General features: G+C 53.5%; 3 protein-coding genes across 3 annotated transcripts in view; 1 reads left to right on the top strand and 2 right to left on the bottom strand.

Annotated features, from left to right (window-relative positions):
- Positions 1–27,459, bottom strand: part of LOC144937253 (transcriptional repressor protein YY1-like) — a 422,669-nt gene that overhangs the window by 326,728 nt on the left and 68,482 nt on the right. The window lies entirely within an intron of this gene.
- LOC144937252 (cytoplasmic dynein 1 heavy chain 1-like) overlaps positions 1–27,459 on the top strand; it is a 162,394-nt gene that overhangs the window by 91,717 nt on the left and 43,218 nt on the right. The window contains exons 37-51 of the mRNA XM_078864650.1: positions 664–876; positions 1,610–1,848; positions 2,856–3,012; positions 3,728–3,955; positions 4,314–4,544; positions 5,719–5,859; positions 6,524–6,592; positions 8,001–8,165; positions 9,375–9,581; positions 10,465–10,586; positions 11,893–12,058; positions 12,874–13,037; positions 14,374–14,503; positions 19,482–19,615; positions 20,285–20,399. Of these exons, the coding sequence (XP_078720776.1) occupies positions 664–876; positions 1,610–1,848; positions 2,856–3,012; positions 3,728–3,955; positions 4,314–4,544; positions 5,719–5,859; positions 6,524–6,592; positions 8,001–8,165; positions 9,375–9,581; positions 10,465–10,586; positions 11,893–12,058; positions 12,874–13,037; positions 14,374–14,503; positions 19,482–19,615; positions 20,285–20,399 (2,481 nt within the window). The remainder of the gene's footprint in view (positions 1–663; positions 877–1,609; positions 1,849–2,855; positions 3,013–3,727; positions 3,956–4,313; positions 4,545–5,718; positions 5,860–6,523; positions 6,593–8,000; positions 8,166–9,374; positions 9,582–10,464; positions 10,587–11,892; positions 12,059–12,873; positions 13,038–14,373; positions 14,504–19,481; positions 19,616–20,284; positions 20,400–27,459) is intronic.
- Positions 21,888–27,337, bottom strand: LOC144937249 (uncharacterized). Its single transcript, XM_078864648.1, has 2 exons — positions 25,882–27,337; positions 21,888–22,067 (listed from the first exon to the last, which is right to left on the bottom strand). The coding sequence occupies exons 1-2, from the start codon at positions 27,154–27,156 to the stop codon at positions 22,053–22,055; spliced, it is 1,290 nt and encodes a 429-aa protein (XP_078720774.1). The 5' UTR covers positions 27,157–27,337; the 3' UTR covers positions 21,888–22,052.

Here is a 27,459-nt window from a genome sequence, read left to right as displayed (position 1 = left end):
GCCCTTTCAACGGCCCAAAGACCAGCCAAAGAAGATGAGTGGGACCTGCGTTATGAGTCTGCCAACTTTATGTGGAAGGCCTCTCGCGTGCAAACGCTGAGACTTGCGAGTTCTGAGTCATACCCTAGGCCAGAACTGATGAGGTAAGACTGAGATGGGACCGACTACGCCAAGGCTGTTCGAGACTGGCAAGGGAATGATGGAGCCAAAACTGAGATTGACCAAGTGTTGACGAAAGCTTGGACCGATTAAGTAAATTTTAAGAATGGACTGGCAAGGCCAAATATAAGGATGGGATAGGCAATGCCAAGCCTATTGCTACAAGTGTAGGCTGAGAGTGAAATTGATTAGGCTCAGACCAAGGATAAAATTACACTATGCCGAGGTTGAACAGTACTCAAGCTAATAAAGGTCCTGACCCCCAATGGTTGTTATGACAACAGCTGGAGCAACACTAATCTCTCACTGTATCCACATGTCATTATCCACCGCCACCCACTGCCACCATCAACCACAACCACCAGGGGAGGCCCAGGACTCATGCAGATAATAGTCACTGGTGTTGGCCGTGAGCCGGAATCGAAGCCGGGTCTCTAGGTTCATAGCGCAGCATGCTAACCGCTACACTACCCCCCCCCCATCACCACCGCCTTCTGCCCGCAGATCCTGATCCAGAGCGTGTGCGAGACAATGGTGCCCAAGCTGGTGGCGGAGGACATCCCGCTGCTCTTCTCGCTGCTGTCCGACGTCTTCCCAGGCGTCCAGTACCACCGCGGCGAGATGGGCGCGCTGCGCGACGAGCTGCGCAAGGTCTGCGCCGAGATGTACCTCATGTACGGCGACGGCGAGGAGATCGGCAGCATGTGGGTCGAGAAGGTGCGTCGCCCGCGGCGACCAGGGGATGGGGAAAAGTCGACGTGCCCCCACGTGTCCCGGGCGTGTCCCACGCGCGAGTTCCTACGCGCGAGTTCCTACGCGCGCGGTCGTCTTGGGGAGTTAACGGCGTCCCGTTTACGGCGATGCCTTTACGAGTGGCGGGACGAGACGACGCCACGTCGCGCGTAGGCGGCGTCGCGGCGAGCCGAGCGCGCGCGGCGTGTGACGTCATCGCCTCGTGCGTCAAAGTTGACCTTCATTAACAAGTTGTAGGTAACCCTTACATCAATTTGCCCGGTTTTCTTAAGAGTGTGCGTTCACTGATAACGTTCAACTTAGAACTTCATTTTGACAGACAGACGACGGACGGACAGACAGTCAGAGCTGAGGCATTAAAGTGTTCAGCCTTAGGTGACGGGCATTGATGTTCATAAAAAAATAACAATAAATCACTACTCTTTGTCCATCCACTTTGCGATGGTGGGGCCTTCCCATACCCTTTATCAGTTGTGAAGGTTATTTGACCATACTTCTCCACCTAATGCAGATACCACTTGCCTCTGCAGAGCCCTTTATCTACCCGTTGCATATTGTACGAACAAATGAATTAACGTACGAAATAATTCACGTGCAAATTAACACACGAAATAAATCAATGAAACATTGTACGAATGCCTTAACTAATGAATGAATGAATGAACGCTCGCTCGTGCATCGCGGGTGTCCACCGCAGGTCCTGCAGCTCTACCAGATCACGCAGATCAACCACGGCCTCATGATGGTGGGGCCCTCGGGCAGCGGCAAGTCGACGGCGTGGCGCGTGCTGCTCAAGGCCCTGGAGCGCCTCGAGGGCACCGAGGGCGTGGCCCACATCATCGACCCCAAGGCGCTGAGCAAGGACCACCTGTACGGCACGCTGGACCCCAACACTCGCGAGTGGACCGACGGCCTCTTCACCCACATCCTGCGCAAGTGAGCGCCGGGGGGGACGGCACACGCGCGCGTGTGTGCGTGTGTGTGGGCGTGTGCGTGTGCGTGTGTGTGTGGCCTTCACGTGGCCTCAAGGTACACATGGCCTGGCACAAGCGTCGTGGTGATGTCACCGCCACTTAGTGGCGAATGGCGGTTGTTGTTGTTTGTGGGGAGCGGTAGTGTTGTAGCAGTTAGCGTGCTGCATTACGAACCCTGCGACCCGAGTTGGATTCCCCGCTCACAGCCAACACCGGTGATGATTGTCTAAATTGGTCATGGGCCTCCCGTAGGTCGACTGGTGGGGTGTGTAAACATCGCCACTGGGGAGACAAAGGCAGTCGGGCGTGGTGCTGGCCACCCACCATCTCATGTGCCTCGCCAGCCTTCATAGGTGCTAGTCGCTCACAGCACTTGCCCCAACAGTCTGTTATGGCTATAGGGGGCATCTTTGCCTTGGTTGTGGCAGTCGAGAGCAGTGCATAATATCTATTGTACTGTGTTATGCTCAAGGTGGTATCGTTGTTGCTTGGTGTGGCATTGTTGCTGCGCCTGTAGCAGCTATGGGCTTAATGTAATGAATCACACGTAAAATTATGAATGGAGTTAACGATGACCATGAATTGGATCCATAGACTCACGTTACTGCACAGTAGGCCACGCCCACCAGTGGAGTAATCAATTCAGGGTACAGGGCATCTATTCAGATTCGGATGGACGCCGTGTAGGGATTGAGCAGTGAGGTGTCGTGTAACGTCGGGTCGATTGGTGAGCATCTGGTCATAATTACAGAACACTTCGAAATGAAGCTGCCGTTCCACAACCCCCTGGTGTCCCTCGGTGGTGGAGTCACTCGATCCTCAAGTGGAGGGCAGAACACAACGCAGAGTTGTTGTCATCTTTATTAACGATCACGGGAGGAGAGGGATCGGGCGAGCCGGTGAGACTCGGTGCGGCGACACTGCTGTATCCGCCGCCGCTCGCGTGAACCCGGCGTCGCCCCCGTGCAGGATCATCGACAACGTGCGCGGGGAACTGCACAAGAGGCAGTGGATCGTGTTCGACGGCGACGTGGACCCCGAGTGGGTGGAGAACCTCAACTCCGTGCTGGACGACAACAAGCTGCTCACGCTGCCCAACGGGGAGCGCCTCAGCCTGCCGCCAAACGTGAGCCCACGAGCGCCCACACACACGTGCGCGCAGTACTATACAACCATTATTGATTTATCAAGGAAAGCCACACTCAGTCCACGGAATATTTGTCACAGGGGGTCCTGCCACGGTGGCTAGGAGATGTTAACTCCCTCGCCGGGTATGGGTTCGACCCCGGCCCTGACAATGCCTGCTGTATATTTGGAGTTTGTGTGTTTCTCTCCCCATTGTCGAGTGGATTTTTCTCCGAGTTCTCTGGTTTTTCCCGACACATTTTTGGGATTTTCCGTACTCATTTAGAGTGTTTGGTTGCTATAAATTTCCACGCGATAATCCGCTTCATTGAGCCATCATTTGTGGACAGGTCACTTCTGAAAAAGAGCTATACAGCTCAGTGGGCCTTACCTGGTATGATGAAAATGGTAATATTAGTGATTTAAAGGCGTTTACTGCTGATTAATGAGTTGTTTATACACGTGGGAGGAAACCGGAGCACCTGGAGAAACCCACGCATGCAAGGGGCGGGGGCCAACACTCAATTCCCGTACAGATGGAAATAGATGGAGATTAGTCACGCTCGCTGTACGGCGATCCACCAACCCTCGTCGCTGCCTCTACAGCGCTGGGATAGAGGCAGCAGCCGGGCAGGGCGAGGCCACCGCTTCCCATCCACGCGCGTAACTCGACGACGCGCCTGCGCATGCGTGCGTGCGTGCGGCGCTGCCCGCAGGTGCGCGTGATGTTCGAGGTGCAGGACCTGCGCTACGCGACGCTGGCGACGGTGTCGCGCTGCGGCATGGTGTGGTTCAGCGAGGACGTGCTCAGCACCGACATGGTGTTCGGCCACTTCCTCGCGCGCCTGCGCAGCATCTCCCTGGACGAGGCCGAGGAGGAGGCGCAGCGGCGCCGCACGGGGGGGCAGGACCGCGACGACGAGGCGCTGTCGCCCATGCTGCAGGTGGCGTGCCGGGGGGGTGACGCGTGGGGGTGGCGCGCCGGGGGGGTGACGCGTGGGGGTGGCGCGCTGGGGGGGTGACGCATGGGGGTGATGCTCGGAGGTGACACGCTGGAGTAACGTGTGGGGGCGGCACGCAGAGCAGCACGTGGGGCAACGTATGGGGTTGGCACACAGGGTGACATGCACCGACACAGGCCTCTGGCCCTGTCTCAAGGCCCAATCTCCCACGTTGCCGGTCACACGCAAGGTGACGTACCGACTTAGCGCCGTGGCCACGTGACTTGTCCCACAACTCCGTGCGTTGCGAACGGCCTCTTTCCTCCCCCCCCCCCCCTCCCCGTGCCCTCGGCGGCACCAGATCCAGCACGACGTGGCGGCGGTGCTGCAGCCGTACTTCACCTCGGGGGGCCTCGTGACGAAGGCGCTGGAGCACGCGTCGCGCCTCGAGCACATCATGGAGTTCACGCGGCTGCGCTGCCTCGGCTCACTCTTCTCCATGCTGCACCAGGCGTGCCGCAACGTGGCGCTTTACAACGCCAACCACCCCGACTTCCCCATGCCCGCCGACATGCTGGAGCGCTACGCGCAGGTGAAGGGACGCGTCCACTCGCCCGCCCGCCCGCCCGCTCGCTCGCGAACTCACCGACTCAACGACTCACTCAACGCTGGCACGTGGTTGTGACTGTTGCACCAACATTGGACAAACGTTCCACGTTTTCTGGGCACACAAATAATCTGATTGGTTGTTCCTGTGGGATCTTCCTCCCTCTGCACCTCCGATTAGCACGGTTGGCGACATACGATGCAGAAGCAGTTCATCATACATACTGTACATACAAGACACCTATTTAAGAAGCCGGGTCAAATCACACAGTTAGTCTGACTTTCTGAATCCTTGTCCTGACAATGCTTGGGGCATTTGCAAGCGAAACGTCACAAATCTGATTGCTAAATTTGGTGGTGAGATGTGTTGTTAAACTTACCGGTGAACTGAAGCAATAATAACACTTGTAAACAAATGAATTTGTTTGGCTGTATCGGGTGGTGGAAGGGATAGTAGTATCACGACACAAATTTTATTATGTGGCCTAAGCCAAAAATCTATTACGTATCATGATATTGGCTGCACAAAATCTCCATGTTAAGTAAACTTCCTAATCGCCCGCTCGTTCACTCACTCTCTCATCCATTCTTATTCGCACTCGCCCGCTCGATGGCTCATTTACTGACTCGCCTGCTTGCTCACTGAAAAAATTACTCCCTGACTCACTCATGCACCCACGCCCTCATTCAATCACTCGCTGGGCTAGCGAACTGTGCCAGGAACCTGTGAGCCGAGTTTGATTCCTGGTCATGGCTCACATCGGTGGTGAGTGATATCTGAACCGGTTCTTGGCCGACTCGAGAATTACTCAAACCTAGATGAGTACCTGATGCGGTGTGTAAACACAAAGCACTGGGGAGGCAAAGGCAGTCGGCCGTGGTTCCGGCCACACAAACTCCTTGTGCACCGTGGCGGTCTTCTTAACTGCTCGCTAATAGCACCTGCTCCAAAACTCGGCCACCCAAGTTCGATTCCCGTTCACGGCCAACATCAGCGACGAATGTCTGAACCAGTTCTGGGCCTCCCCTAGGTCGACCTGGTGCGGCACACAAACATCAGCCTTTTCAGGTGCTTCAAAACAGCACTTGCCCCAACAGTCTGCTAAGGCTACACGGGAGGGAGGGACCTTTGTCTTTGTGCGTGTTTGTGCGTGCCGCAGCGGTACCTGGTGTACGCCGTGCTCTGGTCGTTTTCGGGGGACGGGCGACTCAAGATGCGCTCGGAGCTGGGCGAGTACATCCGGCGCGTCACCACCATCCCGCTGCCCACCGCGCCCAGCCTGCCCATCATCGACTTCGAGGTGCCCGCACACCCCCACTCTCTCCCCCACTCTCGTCTCTAGTCTACAGCGATGGTTGTAGCAGGAGCCTCTAGTCTATAGCAGGGGCCACGCTGAGGCTGATGGAGCTGACACCGCTGTACAAACGAGACGGCAGAGCCGAGACAAAAACGACCGCTCCTGGAATCGAACTGTGACCCCGAGGAGTCCTGACATTCCGTCAACCCGTTAGGGGTGGGGGTTGGGGGTGGGGGCGCACTCGTCACTGCACTTGCCCATCAATCACCACTGCAGTGGCGACAGTGTGGTTGCTGTCGTGAAAGTCACATGATCCTGTATTTTAATTAACGAAGCATCAAACTCCCGCCAGGCATTCTGGGACACGTGGGTCTGGGTCCCTTTGGGTTGTGTCGTGCTCTCAAGCTGCTGTGCGCGTGTACGGTTCGATTCCCGCTCACGACCTATAACAGTGGCGAATATCGGCATTGGTCCTGAGCCTCCCCTAGGTCGACTCAGCCTTAAATAACTACCTGGTGCGGTGTATAACTATCAGCACCGAGGAGACCACCCACCTCCGTCGTGTGCCACCGTGGCGGCCTTCGTAGGTGCTCCTCGCTCGCAGCACTTGCCCCCAACAAGTCCGTGGAGGCTACGCGGGGGCTCTTTGTCTTTGCATCCCTCCCAGGTGTCCATCACGGGCGAGTGGGTGCCCTGGCAGGCCAAGGTCCCCCAGATCGAGGTGGAAACGCACAAGGTAACGCAGTCGGCGGCTACGCGCGACGGCTTGTGGAGAAGTTGGTGGGGGGGGGGGTGAGGAAACGTTTAGTTGAAGTGCATCGCAACTTTGAGTCGATGAGCGAGTTTCGTTGCCATAGGTCGGTGTTGCTTCGGCGCTCGTGCCGTTTTGTGCTCACGCCTGGAGACCATCCGGGGAACAACAATCGCAACCGCAGCCACACGCACGACTCTCGTTATGGTTGTGGTTTACCTCTGCTTTGTGGATGTGGCTGTATCTGTATCGGTGGTTGTGGTTTGTAGATGTGTAGTGCTGAACTTTACGCACACAACTTCTTCTTTTTCCGTCGTCACTTTTATTGTACAAAACTTCCTCCCGTTCAACACCCGTGACTTCGGCGTGCTTCTCCGCCCTCCGCCGTTCGCTCGCCATGCTCCGCTCGCCTCGGTCGCTCCGCTTTCTCCGCCTCTCTCCATCTCTCTCTCCCCGACTCTCCGCTCTCTCTGCTCCGACTGACTCTGCTCCGACTGTCTCTCTCTCGGCGTCTCCGTCTCACTCCGACTCTCCGCTTCGTCTCTCACTGTCTCACTCTGCTCTGTCTCACTCTGCCCTGTCTCACTCTGCTTTGTCTCATATCTTCTCTCGTTCCCTGTTCCACTGCTAGCCTGTTCTATCTCTCATATTTTTCTCGATCCTGCTCCCCGTCTTCTCTCCGTCCAGCTCCCAGCAACAACTCCCCGTCTCTCTCGCGCTCCCGTATATATCCCCTTCCTCATTAATTACCAATTAATTAAGCGGCGTCCCCACCGACGCCTTGCGTCCGTGGCTTCCGTCCACCATCCAATTACTGCAACGCATCTTGCAACCACTTAATGAACCATCTCCCTTCGGCCGTTATTCTCCCAGCAACACCTGTTTGCCCTGACGCGACCCCACTGTCCATAACACGCACGTGTTTCCAATTCCCCCTTTTGGCGCGCGTTAATCCACTACAGATGTATCTGTGTCTAAACCTTTGATTTGCGGTTATGTCTGCGTCTGTAGTAACGTAGTGATAGATCACGCCTGTGCTGCAGCACTGCGGGGGCGAGGGTTGGTGGATCACCCACGAATGCGTTCCTGTGGGGACCGAGGTGGTGCCATTACCATGGCTTGCCAGAAGGCGGTCACAGCAAATGTGGACCCCGCCTGTTCCATCTCTACGGGATAGAGCGTTGCCCCCTCGCATGCATGCTCATTACTTGGATGAAAGCATCCTTATATATCGGGGACCGCAGAGCTTCGGCAATTATTGGCTGCCGCTGCCTTCCCGCTCGTGCCGTCTCCTCTCCGCGACGGCGAGCGGATACAATTTAATGATTGTTGTTCGTCGTGGATTGTGGTTATGTCCGTGTCGATGACTGCGCTTGTGGCAACGTCCGCGTAGGTGGCTGCCCCCGACGTGGTGGTGCCCACGCTGGACACAGTGCGCCACGAGGCGCTGCTCTACACGTGGCTGGCGGAGCACAAGCCGCTCGTGCTGTGCGGCCCACCCGGCTCCGGCAAGACCATGACGCTGTTTAGCGCGCTGCGGGCGCTGCCCGACATGGAGGTGCGTGTGTACAGGCGTGCGTGCGTGCGTGTGGAGCGGCGGTGTAGCGGTTAGCGCTACGCTGCGCTACGAACCCGGCCACCCAAGTTCGATTCCCGCTCACGGCCACCACCAGTGACGATTATCTGAATGTGGTCGTGGGCCTCACCAAGGTCGACTCAGCCTAAAATGAGGACCTGGTGTGGTGTGTAAACATCGCCACTGGGGAGACAAAGGCGGTCTGGCGGGCGTAGTACTGACCACCCATCCTCTCGTGTGCCCTGCCGGCCTTCAAAGGTGCTCGCTAACAGCACTTGCCCCAACAGTCTGTTAAGGTTATACGGGGGATCTTTGTCTTTTTTTCGTGTGTGCTTGTGGCCGTTTCCTTAGCCCTGGCCATTTCTCCCATGAAGGAATGCAAGTGATTCGACAATTCCACGGTGGCGAGATGTTAACTCCCTTGCCGGGTATGCAGGAGGTCATGGGTTCAATCCAGACCCTGACGCCTGCTGTATATTTGGAGTTTCCCAATCATCGCGTGGATTTTTATTTGGGTCCTCCAGTTTTTCCCTCCACATTTAGAATCAACATCACGCATTTAGAGTGTTTGGCTGCTATACAGTTCCACATGATAAGCCACTTCGTTGAGCTATCATTTGTGACCAGGTCGCTTCTGACAAAGAGCTAAACAGCTCAGTGGGCCTTACCTGGTAAATAACAATCGCTATGAACGGCGGCTTCACCTACAGAATGTTCACGTGCCCCTCCGCGCCGCTAATGTGGAGGAGAGTAGCTTCTGGCTCACCACGCTGCACTGAGAAGTGGTGGCGGTGACGGTGGTGGCTTTAGGCAGAGGAGGCCCCTCTCTTGCATGAAAATGGGGGGAGGGGGGGGCGCTGTCGGTTTTCAGTCCTCAGAAAATAATGGAGAGAAGGTGGAGCGTCATTTGAGAGCTCCGCGCGTGAGAGTCGTTGTTTCGTGTTTAAGTCGGTTACATGCTAGACCCAGGGGTGGCATACATATGAGCTTGGCAGCCTCGACCTATCACCCCGCGTCCACATAGAACAAAATAAGCCGACACGCTTCTCAGAGCTGTCCCACGACGACCTCCTGACCCCTCATCGCCCGCCCCCCGCCCCCCACCCCGCCCTGCCGACCCCCCCGCCCTGCCGACCCGCCCCCCCGCCCCGCCCTGCCCCCCCCCGCCCCACCCTGCCGACCCCCCCACAGGTGGTCGGCCTGAACTTCTCGAGTGCCACCACCCCGGAGCTGCTGCTCAAGACGTTCGACCACTACTGCGAGTACCGGCGCACGCCCAACGGCGTCGTGCTGGCGCCCGTGCAGCTCAGCAAGTGGCTGGTGCTCTTCTGCGACGAGATCAACCTGCCGGACATGGACAAGTACGGCACGCAGCGCGTCATCTCCTTCATCCGCCAGGTGAGTGCTGCGGGGGGGGGAGGGGACGCCGCGGGCCGTGGGAGGCGTGTGGGCAGGGGGGCGGTGTCACGTTGTGTTCACGTTACAAACCGCGGTATCGCCCGGTATACAGGAGGTCGTGGGTTCGAATCCCAACCCTCACGCCTGCTGCTGTATATTTGGAGTTTGCATGTTTCTTTCCTCGTGTTCGCGTGGATTTTCTTCTCCGGGACCTCCGGTTTTTCCCTCCACATTTAGAAACAGGCGTTTAGAGTATTTGGCTGCTATAAATTTCCACGTGATAAGCCACTTCGTTGGGCTATCATTTGTGACCAAGTTGATTATGTTAAAAGAGCGATGTAGCTTCGTGGGCCTTACCTGGAAAAATTAAAATTTATTGTTTAGTTTAAATTGTTTAACTGGCTGTGTCGGGTGGAGGTTGGTGTACGAAACATTTACATTTGCGCGATCTAACCCAAAAATAAAAAACCTTATCGTGAGTCTGTTAACCCTTTCCCTTTCGGAGACGTCTGCAAATTTCAGGGTGGGTAGTTCCGTTCACCGCTGAACGCGCAAACGGTGAGCATTAATTTTATTGAGAGAGGCATAGCACCGTTGTTTTTAAACACATTGTACTCACCGCAGAGAACCGTAGCGACACGACCGCACGCTATGATAGCTGGCGCCAAACTGTGCCACACGCCTTCTCGCATGGTCTTGTGGGAGCCTCGGTACCGATAAAGTTATTTTAGTTCAGTTTTTCTTCCGGTTTCATTTTTATGATGAACATGTTCGTCTTCGGAACGGAATCGTAAGAAAAACTGATAATGTACACGTACGTCATCGGAAGGGGAGAGGGTTAAATGTTACACGTGGGGATTTTTGCTCTCCTTGTGTGACGTAGATGGTGGAGCACGGCGGCTTCTACCGCACGGCCGACCAGACGTGGGTTCGTCTGGAGCGGATCCAGTTTGTGGGAGCCTGCAACCCGCCCACGGACCCCGGCCGCAAGCCGCTCTCACACAGGTGAAGGGGCGACCGCTACCCACGGCTTCCATTCATGTGCAGGAGGGGATCCCTTTCATGCATTTCAAAACATGCATTTGATTGTTTAGATTATTTGCTAACTACTATAAATTTCAACGTGATAAGCCACTTTGTAAAGCTATGATTTGGGGCCATATCATGGGACCTTTTTCACCTTTTGGTGTTCTCTGGTCTGACACCGGTGAGAGAGAAAAGGCCATAAAGAAGGCTGCTGTATCAGAGCATGTTTGCATGCTCACCACAAAAGGGTTATATTTGTGTTTTTTTTACATCTTAACACCTCCTGTTTTATTGCCAGAAAGGGTAAAAATCATTAATATTTTTCATACATTTGTGGCCAGGTCGCTTTGGAAAAATAAGTTAATATCTCGGTGGGCTTTACCTGGTAAGATAAAACATTGTTTAGTTGTATTTTTTTACCTTTCCTATACTTTGCACTCCTGTCGTGTTTTTGTGTTGTTGTTGTTGTAACGTTCTGACCCGCCCCTGCTGGACATCTGTGAAAAAGAGCTTAAAACGCTCATCGGATTCTTCCAGTATGAACAAATATTCTAATTCTGAGGTGTAGGGGCCATCGATACAAGTGTAATCAGCCAAACAAGCATTGATGATGACCTTATTAGGCATAGTGGTGATGGTCATTGTGTTGATAATGGCCTGTGACCTAGGCCACTGTGTGGCTAAGTTGTTAGTGCAGCAATACCCATTGTTGTACTCTACGTCTATGCTCCCTCATTCATGCTTCCCGACCTTCGCACACGCACACAGACCAGTGCGGTGAAGTATGGCCGACTATCCCGCACAACCTGTACAGGGTGGGGATGCCCTCATCTAGCAGCAGATTTACACAAAGGGCAGCGGAGCTACGGGTGTGTGCAGCGGTGATGATCACGGTGACGATGACGACGACGATGCTGATATGAATGATAATGACTGTGATGGAGACAAGAATATCAGTGACAGTGATAACATGCCTGTGAACCCATACGGTTTACCCGTAATCTTGTCCAGGGCAATTTTTCTTTTGTCTATTTGTTTGTGTGTCTCCCTTGTGATGGGACTTTGTAGGATGAACGTTGAGATGTATAAGGGCACGGCGTAACCAATAGGGTCTGAATTTGTCTGTAATAAGTTAGGCAATGATAAGGGGTTGACAGGTATGCGATAACGAATGATGATGAAAATGACAGTGATGACGATAGCAATGCTGATGCTGATGCCGACCCTCTCTCGTTGCCACCCTCCCCCCTCGCCCCCCGCCCCCACCCCCCACCACCCCCGACAGATTCATGCGCCACGTCCCCGTCGTGTACGTGGACTACCCGGGCCCCGCGTCGCTCACGCAGATCTACAGCACCTTCAACCGCGCGCTGCTGCGCCTCATCCCCACGCTGCGCACCTACGCCGAGCCACTCACCGCCGCCATGGTGGAGTTCTACACCATGTCGCAGGTGGGCGCTGCGCCAGGGCAATCTTGCTTGCGGCACGAGCTTCAATGTTGCACTGGGCATTTGCACATACAGTAGATCATCGTTTATCTGACGACTTCGGGGGGCGGGAAGGGGGCACCGGATAAAAAAATAATGTCGGATAAGCAAATAATTTATTTCAAAGAGCTTATTTTTGCACATTCTTGTATAAAATTATGTTTTTAGGTGTTGTGTGTATGTTTTTTTGTGTTTTTAATTAATTTACTGTATAAAATTGGCATCAACATACATAAAGATAAAAATAAATATCCTATTGTAAAAAGTTTATTTATTTAAACTCCAATTTGGGGTGATGTACGTATTATGCTTTTGTTTCAACACAACCATGTTCTTGACCATGGCCGGACTGATGCAGCCTTTAGACCGGTGCTCCGGTGAACGTCAAATTACACAACGCAATTTTCGCTGGATCGCACTGTAGTTATTAGTCATGGGAAATGTATATACTGTACGTGCAGTATTTTAATTGTTTAAGTTATATGTAGTGTATAATGTACCATATATAATATTTTACACTGAATCAAGCATAGCTACTTTATTGTCATGCATACGGTGCCGATCGCCGGACTCGTTACAGCCTTTGGAGCAGTTTCGCTGAATTGGCCCGGAACCGCCGGATAATGTTGGAAGCCAGATAATCGCACGCCGGATAATCGATTAACCATATATACGTTTTAGTTCAACATACATACATTTTATTTCAGCCGTCCCGCGACCCACAACCTGCACCCCATGATGTGCGACCCCTAACCTTCCATGCCCCGTGCCCCCCACAGGAGCACTTCACGCAGGACATGCAGCCGCACTACATCTACTCACCGCGTGAGATGACGCGCTGGGTGCGCGGCATTCTGGAAGCCGTGCGGCCGCTGGAGAGCCTGCCCGTCGAGGGCCTCGTGCGCATGTGGGCCCATGAGGCGCTCCGCCTCTTCCAGGACCGGTCAGTGAGGGCCCGCAGGGGCGCAGGGGTCGGGCATAGAGGCCGGGCGTAGGGGCCAAGCGTAGGGGCCGTGTGGAGAGGTAGCGGTAGGGGTCGGGGGTACCGGTAGGGGTCAGGGTAGTGGTAGGAGTCGGGTTAGCGGTAGGGGTCAGGGTAGGTGGCAGTAGGGGTTGGGGTAGAGTTTGGGGTAGTGGTAGAGGCAGGGGTAGCGGTAGAGAGAGTGAAGTTACAGTGAAGTCGGGGTTGTGGTAGGTGTTTATGTGGAGTTGAGAGTTAGGGTTAGAGTAGGGGACAGGGTTATAGTCAGAGTTACGGTTTGGTTTAGAGTTGTGATTGTGTTGTGTTTGAGATAAGGCCATGGTTACGGTTGGTGTTCGGGTTTGGGTCAAATTTGGTTTTTGTGCTTTATTTTGGTCACGGTTAAGGGGTTAGCAGGATTTCAAGTTCTGCTTGCTTCACAGGAATTGCCCAATACATCAGATTATTCTCTAAATAAAATGTATTGGTATACTATATATATTTTCCATAATACAGGTTTTTTTGGGTTAGATCGCGTAAATATATAAATGTGTTGTTAAAACCCGCCACCACCCGACACAGCCAATTAGTAAAGGTTGTCACGTAGACAGAACATGCCAATTCATCACTAGTACAGCACACCAGTGTGTTGGAGAGCCAAGCCACAACATTTACAATCTGAGTACGACGTTTCGGGTTTAATGACACATTTATATATTTACACGATCTAACCCAAAAAAACCTCTATTATGGATGATATTGGTTGTAAAAGCCTATGTGTTAAACTATTTATATTTGACGGTTTTTGCTTTGTTAAGTAATGCCAACGTGGTCTCTTCATTTTAGTTTGGGATTACAATTGGAGTTGTCGTTGGGGTTGATGTTGTTGCTTATTGCCGGGATTAGAATTGGATATGGGGTAAGGATAGTGACAGAGGAATGCGGTGTGATTAGGCCCATGGTTAGGGCTTGGCGTTTTGGTCGAGTTGAGGTTAAGGACAGCTTTGAATGATAACGTTTATATTTTCTTTTGCAATATTCACGTTCAAAGTTGCGGTGAATCACTTAAGGATGATGCGGCTCTAAATATGCAAGTTTAAAGTGCGACGTTGGGCCAACATTTACGTGTCTACTGGGGGGTGTCGTGCCCTTGTTTGCTGTGTAACACCACCGGCTTCTCCTGCTCAAGTGAACTTTAATTGAATCCTGTGCCTCCACCTGTCCCTCCACCTGTCTCTCTGCCTGTCTCTCCATCTGTCCCTCCACCTGCCTGTCCACCGACCCCCCGTCTCTCCCTCATCCGCGTGACCATCCCAAGGCTGGTGGATGAAGAGGAGCGGAGATGGACAGACGAGAACATCAACATGGTCGCCCTCAAGCATTTCCCCAACATCGACCGCCACAAGGCCCTGGCCCGACCAATCCTCTTCAGCAACTGGCTGTCCAAGGTGCCCTGACCCCAACAATAGTGCTAGCCCAACACTAGCACAAACCAAAGCCCAACCTCACTTGGCTCTGCAAGGTGTCATGTCCTGTCACTTTACCTCACGTTGTGTCACTTTACCTCACGTTGTGTCACTTTACCTCATGTCCTGTCACTTTACCTCACGTTGTGTCACTTTACCTCATGTCCTGTCACTTTACCTCACGTCCTGTCACTTTACCTCACGTCCTGTCACTTTTCCTCATGTTGTGTCACTTTACCTCACGTCATGTCACTTTACCTCACGTTGTGTCACTTTACCTCACATCGTGTCACTTTACCTCATGTCCTGTCACTTTACCTCACGTCCTGTCACTTTACCTTACGTCCTGTCACTTTACCTCACATCGTGTCACTTTACCTCTCATCGTGTCACTTTACCTCACGGCGTGTCACTTTACCTCACGTTGTGTCACTTTACCTCATGTTGTGTCACTTTACCTCACATCGTGGCACTTTACCTCTCATCGTGTCATTTTACCTCATGGCGTGTCACTTTACCTCACATTGTGTCACTTTACCTCACGTCCTGTCACTTTACCTCACGTCGTGTCACTTTGCCTCACGTTGTGTCACTTTACCTCACGTTGTGTCACTTTACCTCACGTCCTGTCACTTTACCTCACGTCGTGTCACTTTACCTCACATCGTGGCACTTGACCTCTCATCGTGTCACTTTACCTCACATTGTGTCACTTTACCTCACGTTGTGTCACTTTACCTCACGTTGTGTCACTTTACCTCACGTTGTGTCACTTTACCTCACGTCCTGTCACTTTACCTCACGTCGTGTCACTTTACCTCACGTCGTGTCACTGTACCTCACGTCCTGTCACTTTACCTCACGTTGTGTCACTTTACCTCACATCCTGTCACTTTACCTCACATTGTGTCACTTTACCTCACGTCGTGTCACTGTACCTCACGTCCTGTCACTTTACCTCACGTTGTGTCACTTTACCTCACGTCGTGTTACTTTACCTCACATCCTGTCACTTTACCTCACATTGTGTCACTTTACCTCACATCCTGTCACTTTACCTCACGTCCTGTCACTTTACCTCACGTCGTGTCACTTTACCTCACATTGTGTCACTTTACCTCACATCCTGTCACTTTACCTCACGTCCTGTCACTTTACCTCACGTCGTGTTACTTTACCTCACATCGTGTGACTTTACCTCACATCGTGTCACTTTACCTCACGTCCTGTCACTTTACCTCACATCGTGTCACTTTACCTCACATCGTGTCACTTTACCTCACGTTGTGTCACTTTACCTCACGCTGTGTCACTTTACCTCACATCGTGTCACTTTACCTCACGTCCTGTCACTTTACCTCATGTCCTGTCACTTTACCTCACGTCCTGTCACTTTACCTTACGTCCTGTCACTTTACCTCACATCGTGTCACTTTACCTCTCATCGTGTCACTTTACCTCACGGCGTGTCACTTTACCTCACGTTGTGTCACTTTACCTCATGTTGTGTCACTTTACCTCACATCGTGGCACTTTACCTCTCATCGTGTCATTTTACCTCATGGCGTGTCACTTTACCTCACATTGTGTCACTTTACCTCACGTCCTGTCACTTTACCTCACGTCGTGTCACTTTGCCTCACGTTGTGTCACTTTACCTCACGTTGTGTCACTTTACCTCACGTCCTGTCACTTTACCTCACGTCGTGTCACTTTACCTCACATCGTGGCACTTGACCTCTCATCGTGTCACTTTACCTCACATTGTGTCACTTTACCTCACGTTGTGTCACTTTACCTCACGTTGTGTCACTTTACCTCACGTTGTGTCACTTTACCTCACGTCCTGTCACTTTACCTCACGTCGTGTCACTTTACCTCACGTCGTGTCACTGTACCTCACGTCCTGTCACTTTACCTCACGTTGTGTCACTTTACCTCACATCCTGTCACTTTACCTCACATTGTGTCACTTTACCTCACGTCGTGTCACTGTACCTCACGTCCTGTCACTTTACCTCACGTTGTGTCACTTTACCTCACGTCGTGTTACTTTACCTCACATCCTGTCACTTTACCTCACATTGTGTCACTTTACCTCACATCCTGTCACTTTACCTCACGTCCTGTCACTTTACCTCACGTCGTGTCACTTTACCTCACATTGTGTCACTTTACCTCACATCCTGTCACTTTACCTCACGTCCTGTCACTTTACCTCACGTCGTGTTACTTTACCTCACATCGTGTGACTTTACCTCACGTCGTGTCACTTTACCTCACGTCCTGTCACTTTACCTCACATCGTGTCACTTTACCTCACATCGTGTCACTTTACCTCACGTTGTGTCACTTTACCTCACGCTGTGTCACTTTACCTCACATCGTGTCACTTTACCTCACGTCCTGTCACTTTACCTCATGTCCTGTCACTTTACCTCACGTCCTGTCACTTTACCTTACGTCCTGTCACTTTACCTCACATCGTGTCACTTTACCTCTCATCGTGTCACTTTACCTCACGGCGTGTCACTTTACCTCACGTTGTGTCACTTTACCTCATGTTGTGTCACTTTACCTCACATCGTGGCACTTTACCTCTCATCGTGTCATTTTACCTCATGGCGTGTCACTTTACCTCACATTGTGTCACTTTACCTCACGTCCTGTCACTTTACCTCACGTCGTGTCACTTTGCCTCACGTTGTGTCACTTTACCTCACGTTGTGTCACTTTACCTCACGTCCTGTCACTTTACCTCACGTCGTGTCACTTTACCTCACATCGTGGCACTTGACCTTTCATCGTGTCACTTTACCTCACATTGTGTCACTTTACCTCACGTTGTGTCACTTTACCTCACGTTGTGTCACTTTACCTCACGTTGTGTCACTTTACCTCACGTCCTGTCACTTTACCTCACGTCTTGTCACTTTACCTCACGTCGTGTCACTGTACCTCACGTCCTGTCACTTTACCTCACGTTGTGTCACTTTACCTCACATCCTGTCACTTTACCTCACATTGTGTCACTTTACCTCACGTCGTGTCACTGTACCTCACGTCCTGTCACTTTACCTCACGTTGTGTCACTTTACCTCACGTCGTGTTACTTTACCTCACATCCTGTCACTTTACCTCACGTTGTGTCACTTTACCTCACATCCTGTCACTTTACCTCACGTCCTGTCACTTTACCTCACATTGTGTCACTTTACCTCACATCCTGTCACTTTACCTCACGTCCTGTCACTTTACCTCACGTCGTGTTACTTTACCTCACATCGTGTGACTTTACCTCACATCGTGTCACTTTACCTCACGTCCTGTCACTTTACCTCACATCGTGTCACTTTACCTCACATCGTGTCACTTTACCTCACGTTGTGTCACTTTACCTCACGCTGTGTCACTTTACCTCACATCGTGTCACTTTACCTCACGTCCTGTCACTTTACCTCACATTGTGGCACTTTACCTCACATGGTGTCACTTTACCTCACATCGTGTCACTTTACCTCACGTCCTGTCACTTTACCTCACATCGTGTCACTTTAACTCACGTTGTGTCACTTTACCTCACATCGTGTGACTTTACCTCACGTTGTGTCACTTTACCTCACGTCCTGTCACTTTACCTCACATCATGTCACTTTACCTCACGTCCTGTCACTTTACCTCACGTCCTGTCACTTTACCTCACATCGTGTGACTTTACCTCACATCCTGTCACTTTACCTCACATCCTGTCACTTTACCTCACATCGTGTAACTTTACCTCACGTCCTGTCACTTTACCTCACGTTGTGTCACTTTACCTCACATCGTGTCACTTTACCTCACATTGTGTCACTTTACCTCACATCGTGTCACTTTACCTCACATCGTGTCACTTTACCTCACGTCCTGTCACTTTACCTCACGTCGTGTCACTTTACCTCACGTCCTGTCACTTTACCTCACGTCCTGTCACTTTACCTCACGTCCTGTCACTTTACCTCACGTTGTGTCACTTTACCTCACGTCCTGTCACTTTACCTCACCTCATGTCACTTTACCTCACGTCTTGTCACTTTACCTCACCTCATGTCACTTTACCTCACATTGTGTCACTTTACCTCACGTTGTGTCACTTTACCTCACGTCGTGTCACTTTACCTCACGTTGTGTCACTTTACCTCACGTCGTGTCACTTTACCTCACATTGTGTCACTTTACCTCACATCATGTCACTTTACCTCACGTCGTATCACTTTACCTCACATCGTGTGACTTTACCTCACATTGTGTCACTTTACCTCACGTCCTGTCACTTTACCTCACGTCGTGACACTTTACCTCACGTCGTGTCACTTTACCTCACGTCGTGTCACTTTACCTCACGTTGTGTCACTTTACCTCACGTCGTGTCACTTTACCTCACGTCGTGTCACTTTACCTCACGTCGTGTCACTTTACCTCACGTTGTGTCACTTTACCTCACGTCGTGTCACTTTACCTCACGTCGTGTCACTTTACCTCACGTCGTGTCACTTTACCTCACGTCGTGTCACTTTACCTCACGTCGTGTCACTTTACCTCACGTTGTGTCACTTTACCTCACGTCGTGTCACTTTACCTCACGTCCTGTCACTTTACCTCACGTCGTGTCACTTTACCTCACGTTGTGTCACTTTACCTCACGTCGTGTCACTTTGCGTCACTTCACCTCACGTCGTGTCACTTTAGCTCACGTTGTGTCACTTTAGCTCACATCGTGTCACTTTACCTCACGTTGTGTCACTTTGCCTCACGTCCTGTCACTTTATCTCACGTCGCGTCACTTTACCTCACGTTGTGTCACTTTGCCTCACGTCCTGTCACTTTACCTCACGTCGTGTCACTTTACCTCACGTCCTGTCACTTTACCTCACGTCGTGTCACTTGGCGTCACTTCACCTCACGTGGCGTCGCCGTGCAGGACTACGTGCCGGTGGAGCAGGAGGAGTTGCGCGAGTACGTCAAGGCGCGTCTCAAGATCTTCTACGAGGAGGAGCTCGACGTGCCGCTCGTTCTCTTCAACGAGGTGCTCGACCATGTGCTCCGCATCGACAGGTGAAACGCCCACTCGCTCGCTCGCTCACTCGGGGGGTCGGCTATCGGTCGGCAGTCGACTGAACATTCGTTGTATCATTATTCGATGGGTCAGCCAGTCCCGTCGGTCAGTGTGTTGGTTGCCCAGTCTCTAGGTGGGTAGGTCAGTTTGTTGATCTTTTGGTCATTGGGTCAACCAGTTAGTGCGCTATGGTGGCGAGATGTTAACTACCTCGCCTGGTAAACAGGAGGTCGTGGGTTCGAATCCCAACTTTCACGCCTGTATATTTTGAGTTTGCATGTTCTCTCTCCCCGTGGTCGCATGGATTTTTCTCCAGGTCCTCTGGTTTTTCCCTTCACATTTGGAATCAATCTCACACGTTTAAGAGTATTTGGTTACTGCTATTAATTTCCACGTGATAATAAGCCACTTCGTTAAGCTACCATTTGTGATGGGGCCTTAAAAATCGTAGTAGGAGTCATCAGTAAATCATTAGGTTGGTTGATTGGTTAGTCATTGATACCCAGTTCATTGTGTCATATAAGAACTATTTAGGCAGATCAGAGCAAGCACGTGTCTTTTGACTTTTTAACCCGAGGCGGCCGTGTCATCGTCGTGGTCATTGCGATCAGCGTCGTCATCATCATCGTGGCTCACATCGTTGCCGTGGCCGTCTCCTCGTCACGCAGGATCTTCCGGCAGCCCCAGGGCCACCTGCTGCTGATCGGGGTGAGTGGCGCGGGGAAGACGACGCTGTCGCGCTTCGTGGCGTGGATGAACGGCCTCAGCGTTTACCAAATCAAGGTGAGACACTCGTCGGGTTAAGCCGGCTCATGCCTCCGAGGAGTCGAATCTAAAACTGTGAACTATTTTTTATTTTGCCAGGTGAGAAGGCCCACTGAGCTACATAGCTCTTTTTCAGGAGCGTGGAAATTTCTAGCAGCCGAATGCTTTGAACGCATGTCGATTATAACTGTGAAGGGAACAAACGGAGGACCCAGCTAAACATCCACGCGACCACGGAGAGAGCACGCAAACTCCAAATATACAGGCGTCAGAGTCGGGATCGAACCCACGACCTCCTTCATACCAGGCGAGGGAGTTAACATCTCACCATCACGACGGTCCACGGCTCTCCGCATGTCTCTGTGTCTCCTTAGCTTCATTATTATTATAAAGGGCGGTGGTGACTAGGCACATGGCCCCTAATTCAGCACATTATGAAGCGAGGGTTGGTGGATCGAGGTGCGTTACCCTGGCCCGCCAGGAGAAGGTAGCACAGCAAATGTGGACCCCACTCGTTCCAACAGTATTAGAGAGTATTGCCCCCTCACAGATGTGGGCTTTTACCTCGGTGCTCCAGTTTCCTCCCACAAGTGTAGTAACGCTCACGACTCGTTCACACCGGAGTTGGAGGCACACTTGTTTATTTAACACCAACGTTGTGACATACACATTTGAGGGGGTATCGGCCCCCTCACCCGTCTATCTGAGGACACACCTCTCTAGCTAACCCTAGCCTGCCTCTGAGTCCTCCACTAATGGGCTAGGGGAGGCTATCTTGGCCCGACACTGGTCAGTCGGGCCCGGTACCCAGAGTCCAGACCAGCACTGGCTCTGGCTCTGGTACCACGCCACTGGCTCGAGCCTGCGCGGTCCTGATAAGGACGGCGTACCAGGGGGAGTCCAGGGCTCTATCTCAGACGTCTTCCGCCTCCTCTTCTTTAGCTAAACATCACTGCCGAGCCCTTCGATACAATCCCCTTTTATACCCAACCCCTCCCTGAGGGGTGGGGCCCCGGGGGATCATAACGACCGAATCGACCCCCCAGGGTGTCTGGCGCGGACGTCGCAGAGGGCACCTGCTTGTGCACACATGTAGCCCCGCCTACTGTGTTTGTTTACCATAGGCTGCCATGCATAACGGGCTCTCTCTCTAACACCCCTACATCACTCCCCCCCGCATAGCATGCAGCCGTCCCGGCTGCCAACATACAAAAATTTGACAATAAAGGTGCCTTCACCCCCTGACCGCGCGTGTGCCTCACTATTTTTGAACAATAACAGGAACCAGAACAAGAACGCAACAACAAGATGAGAAACAACCCGACGCACCCCCCCGAATAAATACGAATTCCGTAAAAAAAAACAGCTTATATACAACCAGCAGGGAACCCACCCCGCACACACAACAAACGGTGAACCCAGCATATGTACATCCGAGGAGCGGGAAACACACCATCCACACAACACCCAATAAACACAACAGCTATGTACACATTTTCCGGCCTCACAACAGTTTGCGCATTTTAGCGCGCGTCCTTGCAGCGGGCCCCTCACACGGGGTAACCCCGCGTGGCGGACAATCAGGTGGCGACTGTCCGTCTTGAGGTGAGCATTCCTCTGACTCCGCGTGACCCTCGGCATCCGCAGGAGGGGTGATCGGGCGTGAGCCCGTCACTCCTGATGCTCCTGAAGGTGGCACAGCCGGCAAGGCATTAGGTGAGAGCGACGGAGACGGACCCAGCAAGTCGGCCGGCCCCCCACATGTTTGGCCACGCGCGTGTGAAGTGGGGTTGTGAACCGCAGCGAAGGGTTTTAATCTGGAGGGGTGCACGAACCATCGCCGCTTCCCCCACTTGATGCGCACGCACTGCGGACGTAACACCTCCACCACTTCCACAGGGCCCCGCCACGGCCGCACAAGTTTAGAGGAGGTTGCCAGTGGCACCTGGGGGCAGTGCAACCATGCCTTGTCCCCCGGCTTCCACTGCAGCATGTGCGCTCGACTCAATCTGAGGCGCTCATTTGCCTTCTGACGGAGGTCAGAGTTTTGCATTGCAGCATCCCGTGCCTCGGTCAATTTGTCCAGATTAAATTTAACGTGGTCAGCCAGATTAGTTTTTCCCTGCGGCACGGGGATCCGCAACTGGGCACGAACAGGCGGGTCTGGTTCTCGGCCGTACATAAGGTAAAAGGGAGAAAACCCCGTAGCCGCATGGGGTGCCATCCGGTACGCCGCCAAGACCCCCTGAATTTGTAGGTCCCAATCCGTTTGCGAGTCCGAAACTTGTTGTGATAACATGGACGAGATGGTGCGATGCAAACGTTCGACCATCCCGTCAGTTTGTGGGTGATATGGGGAGGTCCGAATTTTCTTTGTGCCCAGGAGATCGCAGACTTGTCTGAGTAGTTTACCGGAAAAATTTCTGCCCTGGTCGGTCAGCAGCCTCTCCGGAGCACCTTTGTCCAGGACATAACCCTGAACAAAGGCCTCCACGATGGCTGCTGCCGACTGGTTGGCCAAAGGCCAGGCCATAGGCCAGCGTGTAAAATACTCGACACCCGTCAACAAATATCTATTCCCTCTGGGGGTGGCGGGGAATGGTCCCAAAATGTCCAGAGCGACCAGCTCGTTTATCCTGGACACTTTGATCGATTGCAAGGGCGGGTTAGACTCCCGTGCCGGCGGTTTGCGTTGTGCACATTGAGGGCACGATCCCAACAAATCCCCCACATCCCTCGTCATGCCAGGCCAGTAAAAATCAAGTTGCAGCAAGGCGAGAGTCTTTTGGGTCCCCAGGTGTAGGAGGCGCTCATGAGCGGCCCATACCACCCTACCCCGCAACCCAGTAGGGACAACCAGCCGATGTCGACGTGACTTCCCGTCCCAATGCATTAGCAGACCTTGGCACATTTCCCATGCGTCGGAACCACCACTTTTTCCCCCCGCCGCACCGCCAACGCGACGTCGCCACCCGAGGAGGGAGACATCCTCCATCTGGAGGCGCCCCCATTCAATGACGGGCAACCCCAACAGGGAATCTTTGCCCTGCTGTTCGATCGAATTAGGAACCATTTCATCGTCGTCGTTGGCGGCCGCCAAGACAGGTACCGATGTGTCCCCTGGAGGCCTGCAACGTCCAGACCCCAGGAGGCATGCACACTCGGAGGTGGTTGGCAAGCGCGACAGAGCGTCCGCGTTGGTGTGGCGAACGCCCTTACGGTATGTGGTTTGGAAATCGTAATCCTGGAGGACCTCCAACCATCGGGACAATTGTCCCGATGGCTGTTGAACCCTCAGGGCGTACTGCAGTGCCGCATGATCTGTGCGGACGGTGAAATGCCGACCGTACAGATATGGGCGATACTGTTGGACGAAATGGACAATTGCCAACAGTTCCCTACGGGTGACACAATACCGTTGCTCCGCTGGAGACAACACCCGACTGCCGTACGCAACCACATGTTCCACGCCGTCAACCACCTGGGAGAGCACGCCCCCAATACCCGTGTTGCTCGCATCGGTGTCGAGCAAGAACGGTTTTGAAAAATCAGGGTAAATCAGGGGAGGAGCGTTTACCAAAGCATCCCGAAGGGAGCAAAAAGCAGCCTCCTCCTCCTGACCCCAGCAAAACCGAACCCCTTTAGATGTTAAAGCATGTAGGGGTTTGGCGATAGTCGCAAAATTAGCGACGAAGCGTCTATAATACGACGCAAACCCAATAAAACTCCTAACCTCTCCCACTGAGGTGGGAGTCGGCCAGGAGCTTACACACTGCGTTTTGGCGGGATCGGTAGAAATACCTGAGCGCCCCACGATGTGCCCCAAATAACGCACCGACTCGCGTAACAAATGGCATTTTTGGGGCTTAAATTTCAAATTAGCAGCCCGCATCTTTAGGAAAACCGCCCGCAACCTCTGGAGATGTTCCTCAAAAGTTTTGCCAAAGACAATGACGTCATCCAAATAAATCAGGCACGACTCCCATTGCAATCCAGCCAAAACCAATTCCATCAACCGCTGGAAAGTTGCCGGCGCTGAGTGTAAGCCCATCGGCAACCGGTTGAATTGAAACAGGCCGTGCGGAGTACGGAAAGCAGTTTTAGGCTTTGAATCATCGTCCAGAGGAAGCTGCCAGAATCCCGAAAGTAAGTCCAATGTGGAGAAGAATCGCGCTCCCGCCAAGGCGTCAAGCGATTCGTCCATCCGTGGGAGCGGGTATGCGTCGGCAACCGTAATTTTATTAAGGCGCCGAAAGTCAACGCAAAACCGCAACGAACCGTCCTGCTTCTTAACCAGGACGATCGGCGCTCCCCAAGGGCTGTTGGAGGGAGAAATTATGTCGGCGGCTAGCATGTCATCAACAGCCGATTTGACATGGTCCTTTTCGGCGGGACTCAACCGAAAAGGATTTTGGCGTATTGGCGCGCTGTCACCCGTATCAATATGGTGACGCAGCAGATGAGTGCAGCCCAAATCGTATTTATCCCGACTGAAAACGTCGGAAAATTCCCTCAGTAGTGTCTTAAGACGTTGGCGCTCTAAATTTGACAGGTCCGTCGATCCCGCGCAAAGCGCCTCGAGCCACCCTTCATCGCTGTCTGAATGTGGTCGCGGTGCAGGGGCAGCGCCGACATGACTCGCGACGGGTTCCTCACAGGGCACCGGCGTTGCGTGAGCAAGCACGGTCCCCTGTGGGACCACCACCGTCTGCGAGCCCACATTGAGGACCGCGATGAAGGGTTCTCCATCCCCTCTCACTATGGTCTGGGCCGGGAGTAAATTAGGTCCACTGACCCCGGCCCTAGACGGTCCCAGCAAAACCCCTTGAGCCCCAATGCCCTTAGCGAAGGGCCGCCGAAGTCTCAAAGGAATTAACATTTGCGCCCCCGGAGGAACGCGCACCGTTCTATCTACGAACGCCGGCACCGTCGCGAACGCCGTCCGGCTCGTAGCGGGGGATGGCAAAAACGCCATGCGTCGGCCCGATGGGAGCTCAATGCATCCCTGGTCGATTAATATCCTAATCGGCATTTTGGCCAGGAAATCCGTCCCCAGCAGGCACGGAACCGCCAGCGAGGAGGAAACAAAAATCGGCCCAGATAATTTAATATCCCCGACACAAATTTGGGCTCGAATTTGTCCGATGATGCCAAGTGAACCCCCGTTAGCAGCAAAGAATGGCACATTAACAGGCATCAAAGGACGGCTCTGGGCAGGGAGAATGTTATAAATCAACTCCGAAATAATGGTCGCCGATGCTCCTGTATCGACCAGGATGCGCACCTCGACCCCATCGATGTGACCCACAACGGCCGACGACCCCGATGACGCGGCTACAACCCGATGGGCCAACACGGACCACTGGCTGGGTTCAATGTGAGTACCCAGAGCGGTGCGTGTTGGTGCCATGGTACGCGATATTTGCCCCCCCTTCGCTGCGGTGTTCGAGTGTGTGACGGGCGTGTGCGTGGGCCAAACATGAGGGGTGCCGCGACTCGCCGGATTATGATGGTGGAGCTTGTGACGAGGGCCGGCGTCCCGTTGAGGTGTCGTTCCGCGCTGCCGAGGAGAGCGGCACCCCGAGGCGACGTGGCCCCGGATGCCGCAGTTATAACAGCGTGGAAGCGCTGGTGGCGACGATGGACGTTGTAGACGGCTTGAACCGGCCCGGTCCTCCCGCGCTCCCGCTCCGTGCTGCCGTCGATGGTTGATGGCGCAAACCTCTTCCGCCGGGAGGGTGGCCGCAGCGACGGCGCGCCCGCTCGCCGCCTTGCTGGCCTTCCGTCGTTGAGAGGACAGGTTTGCGTGGAGGAGACGGGCCGCTTGGAGGGAGCACATCTCTGCATCGTCCTGTGCGACAATGACGATGTCTAAGTCGTCCGCCAGCAAAAGTATCTTCTCTGTCACCATGGCGTCGACACCCTCGTCATCCATTCGTGGAAAGGCCTCCTTCGCCAGTGCCAGGAGGCTTGTGCGGTACGCCAGGGGCGACTCCTTCGTCCCCCGCTGGCGATCGTAAAAGAGTTGGCGACAGTCCGATGGTGGACCATATACCGCCGACAGCACCTGCATCGCCTTCCGCAGCGTGGAGCGCCTCTCCTTCGAAGCCGATGTTAGAGTGGCGAGGGCGTCGCTGTCGAGAAGTGCTGGCAGCGCGCGGAGAGCCTCGGCGTCTGTCCACTGTGCCATCTCCTGGTGAGCGAGGAAGCGCCGCTGGAAGCCGCCCCAGTCGCCATCCTCGCCCACAAATTCCTTGAGTGGAGGTAGCCGCTGATGTAAGGCAGCGGCTGCAGAGGAAGAACGCACTCCCTCGTCCGCCTCACTCAACTCAGCGTCGGCACGAACCAGCGATGGCATCGCCGGTCGCACCCGTGGTGACGCGGCAGGCACTGTACTCCCGCCGTTGGACGCGATGCTTAGAGCGGCCACGCCCTCAACAGCAGCTGCGGCGATGGCGGGAGTTTCAAAATGTTGCTCCGTTGAAATGGCGGGAAGGCGCTGTGGTCGTTGGCTGCTGTCGCCTCGTGGCGGTCCCGCAGCCCCCAGCCGCGTGATGTTGTCGAGCATGGCGGCTGCGGCGTACAGCAGCTCGGCCAGCTTCGCGTGCGCCTGCCTCAGCCCCTCCGTCGACGGCTCCCCTTCCTCCAGCTGCTGTGGCGTGGATGCACCCAGCCCCGGCTGCTCGATGGCATCTTCAGCCATCTCGGGCCCTCCGACTGCAGCGGTGTCCTCCGCCCCTGGTACTCCGACTCGAGTCGTCCGGCGTGTATCCATGTTCGTACTTTGTTTCACTTCTGACGCCAGATGTAGTAACGCTCACGACTCGTTCACACCGGAGTTGGAGGCACACTTGTTTATTTAACACCAACGTTGTGACATACACATTTGAGGGGGTATCGGCCCCCTCACCCGTCTATCTGAGGACACACCTCTCTAGCTAACCCTAGCCTGCCTCTGAGTCCTCCACTAATGGGCTAGGGGAGGCTATCTTGGCCCGACACTGGTCAGTCGGGCCCGGTACCCAGAGTCCAGACCAGCACTGGCTCTGGCTCTGGTACCACGCCACTGGCTCGAGCC

This window comes from Lampetra fluviatilis, chromosome 18 (assembly GCF_964198595.1).
Source record: "Lampetra fluviatilis chromosome 18, kcLamFluv1.1, whole genome shotgun sequence".
In the NCBI taxonomy this organism is placed as follows: Eukaryota; Metazoa; Chordata; class Hyperoartia; order Petromyzontiformes; family Petromyzontidae; genus Lampetra; species Lampetra fluviatilis.
This window is presented reverse-complemented; position numbering and strand designations above follow the sequence as displayed.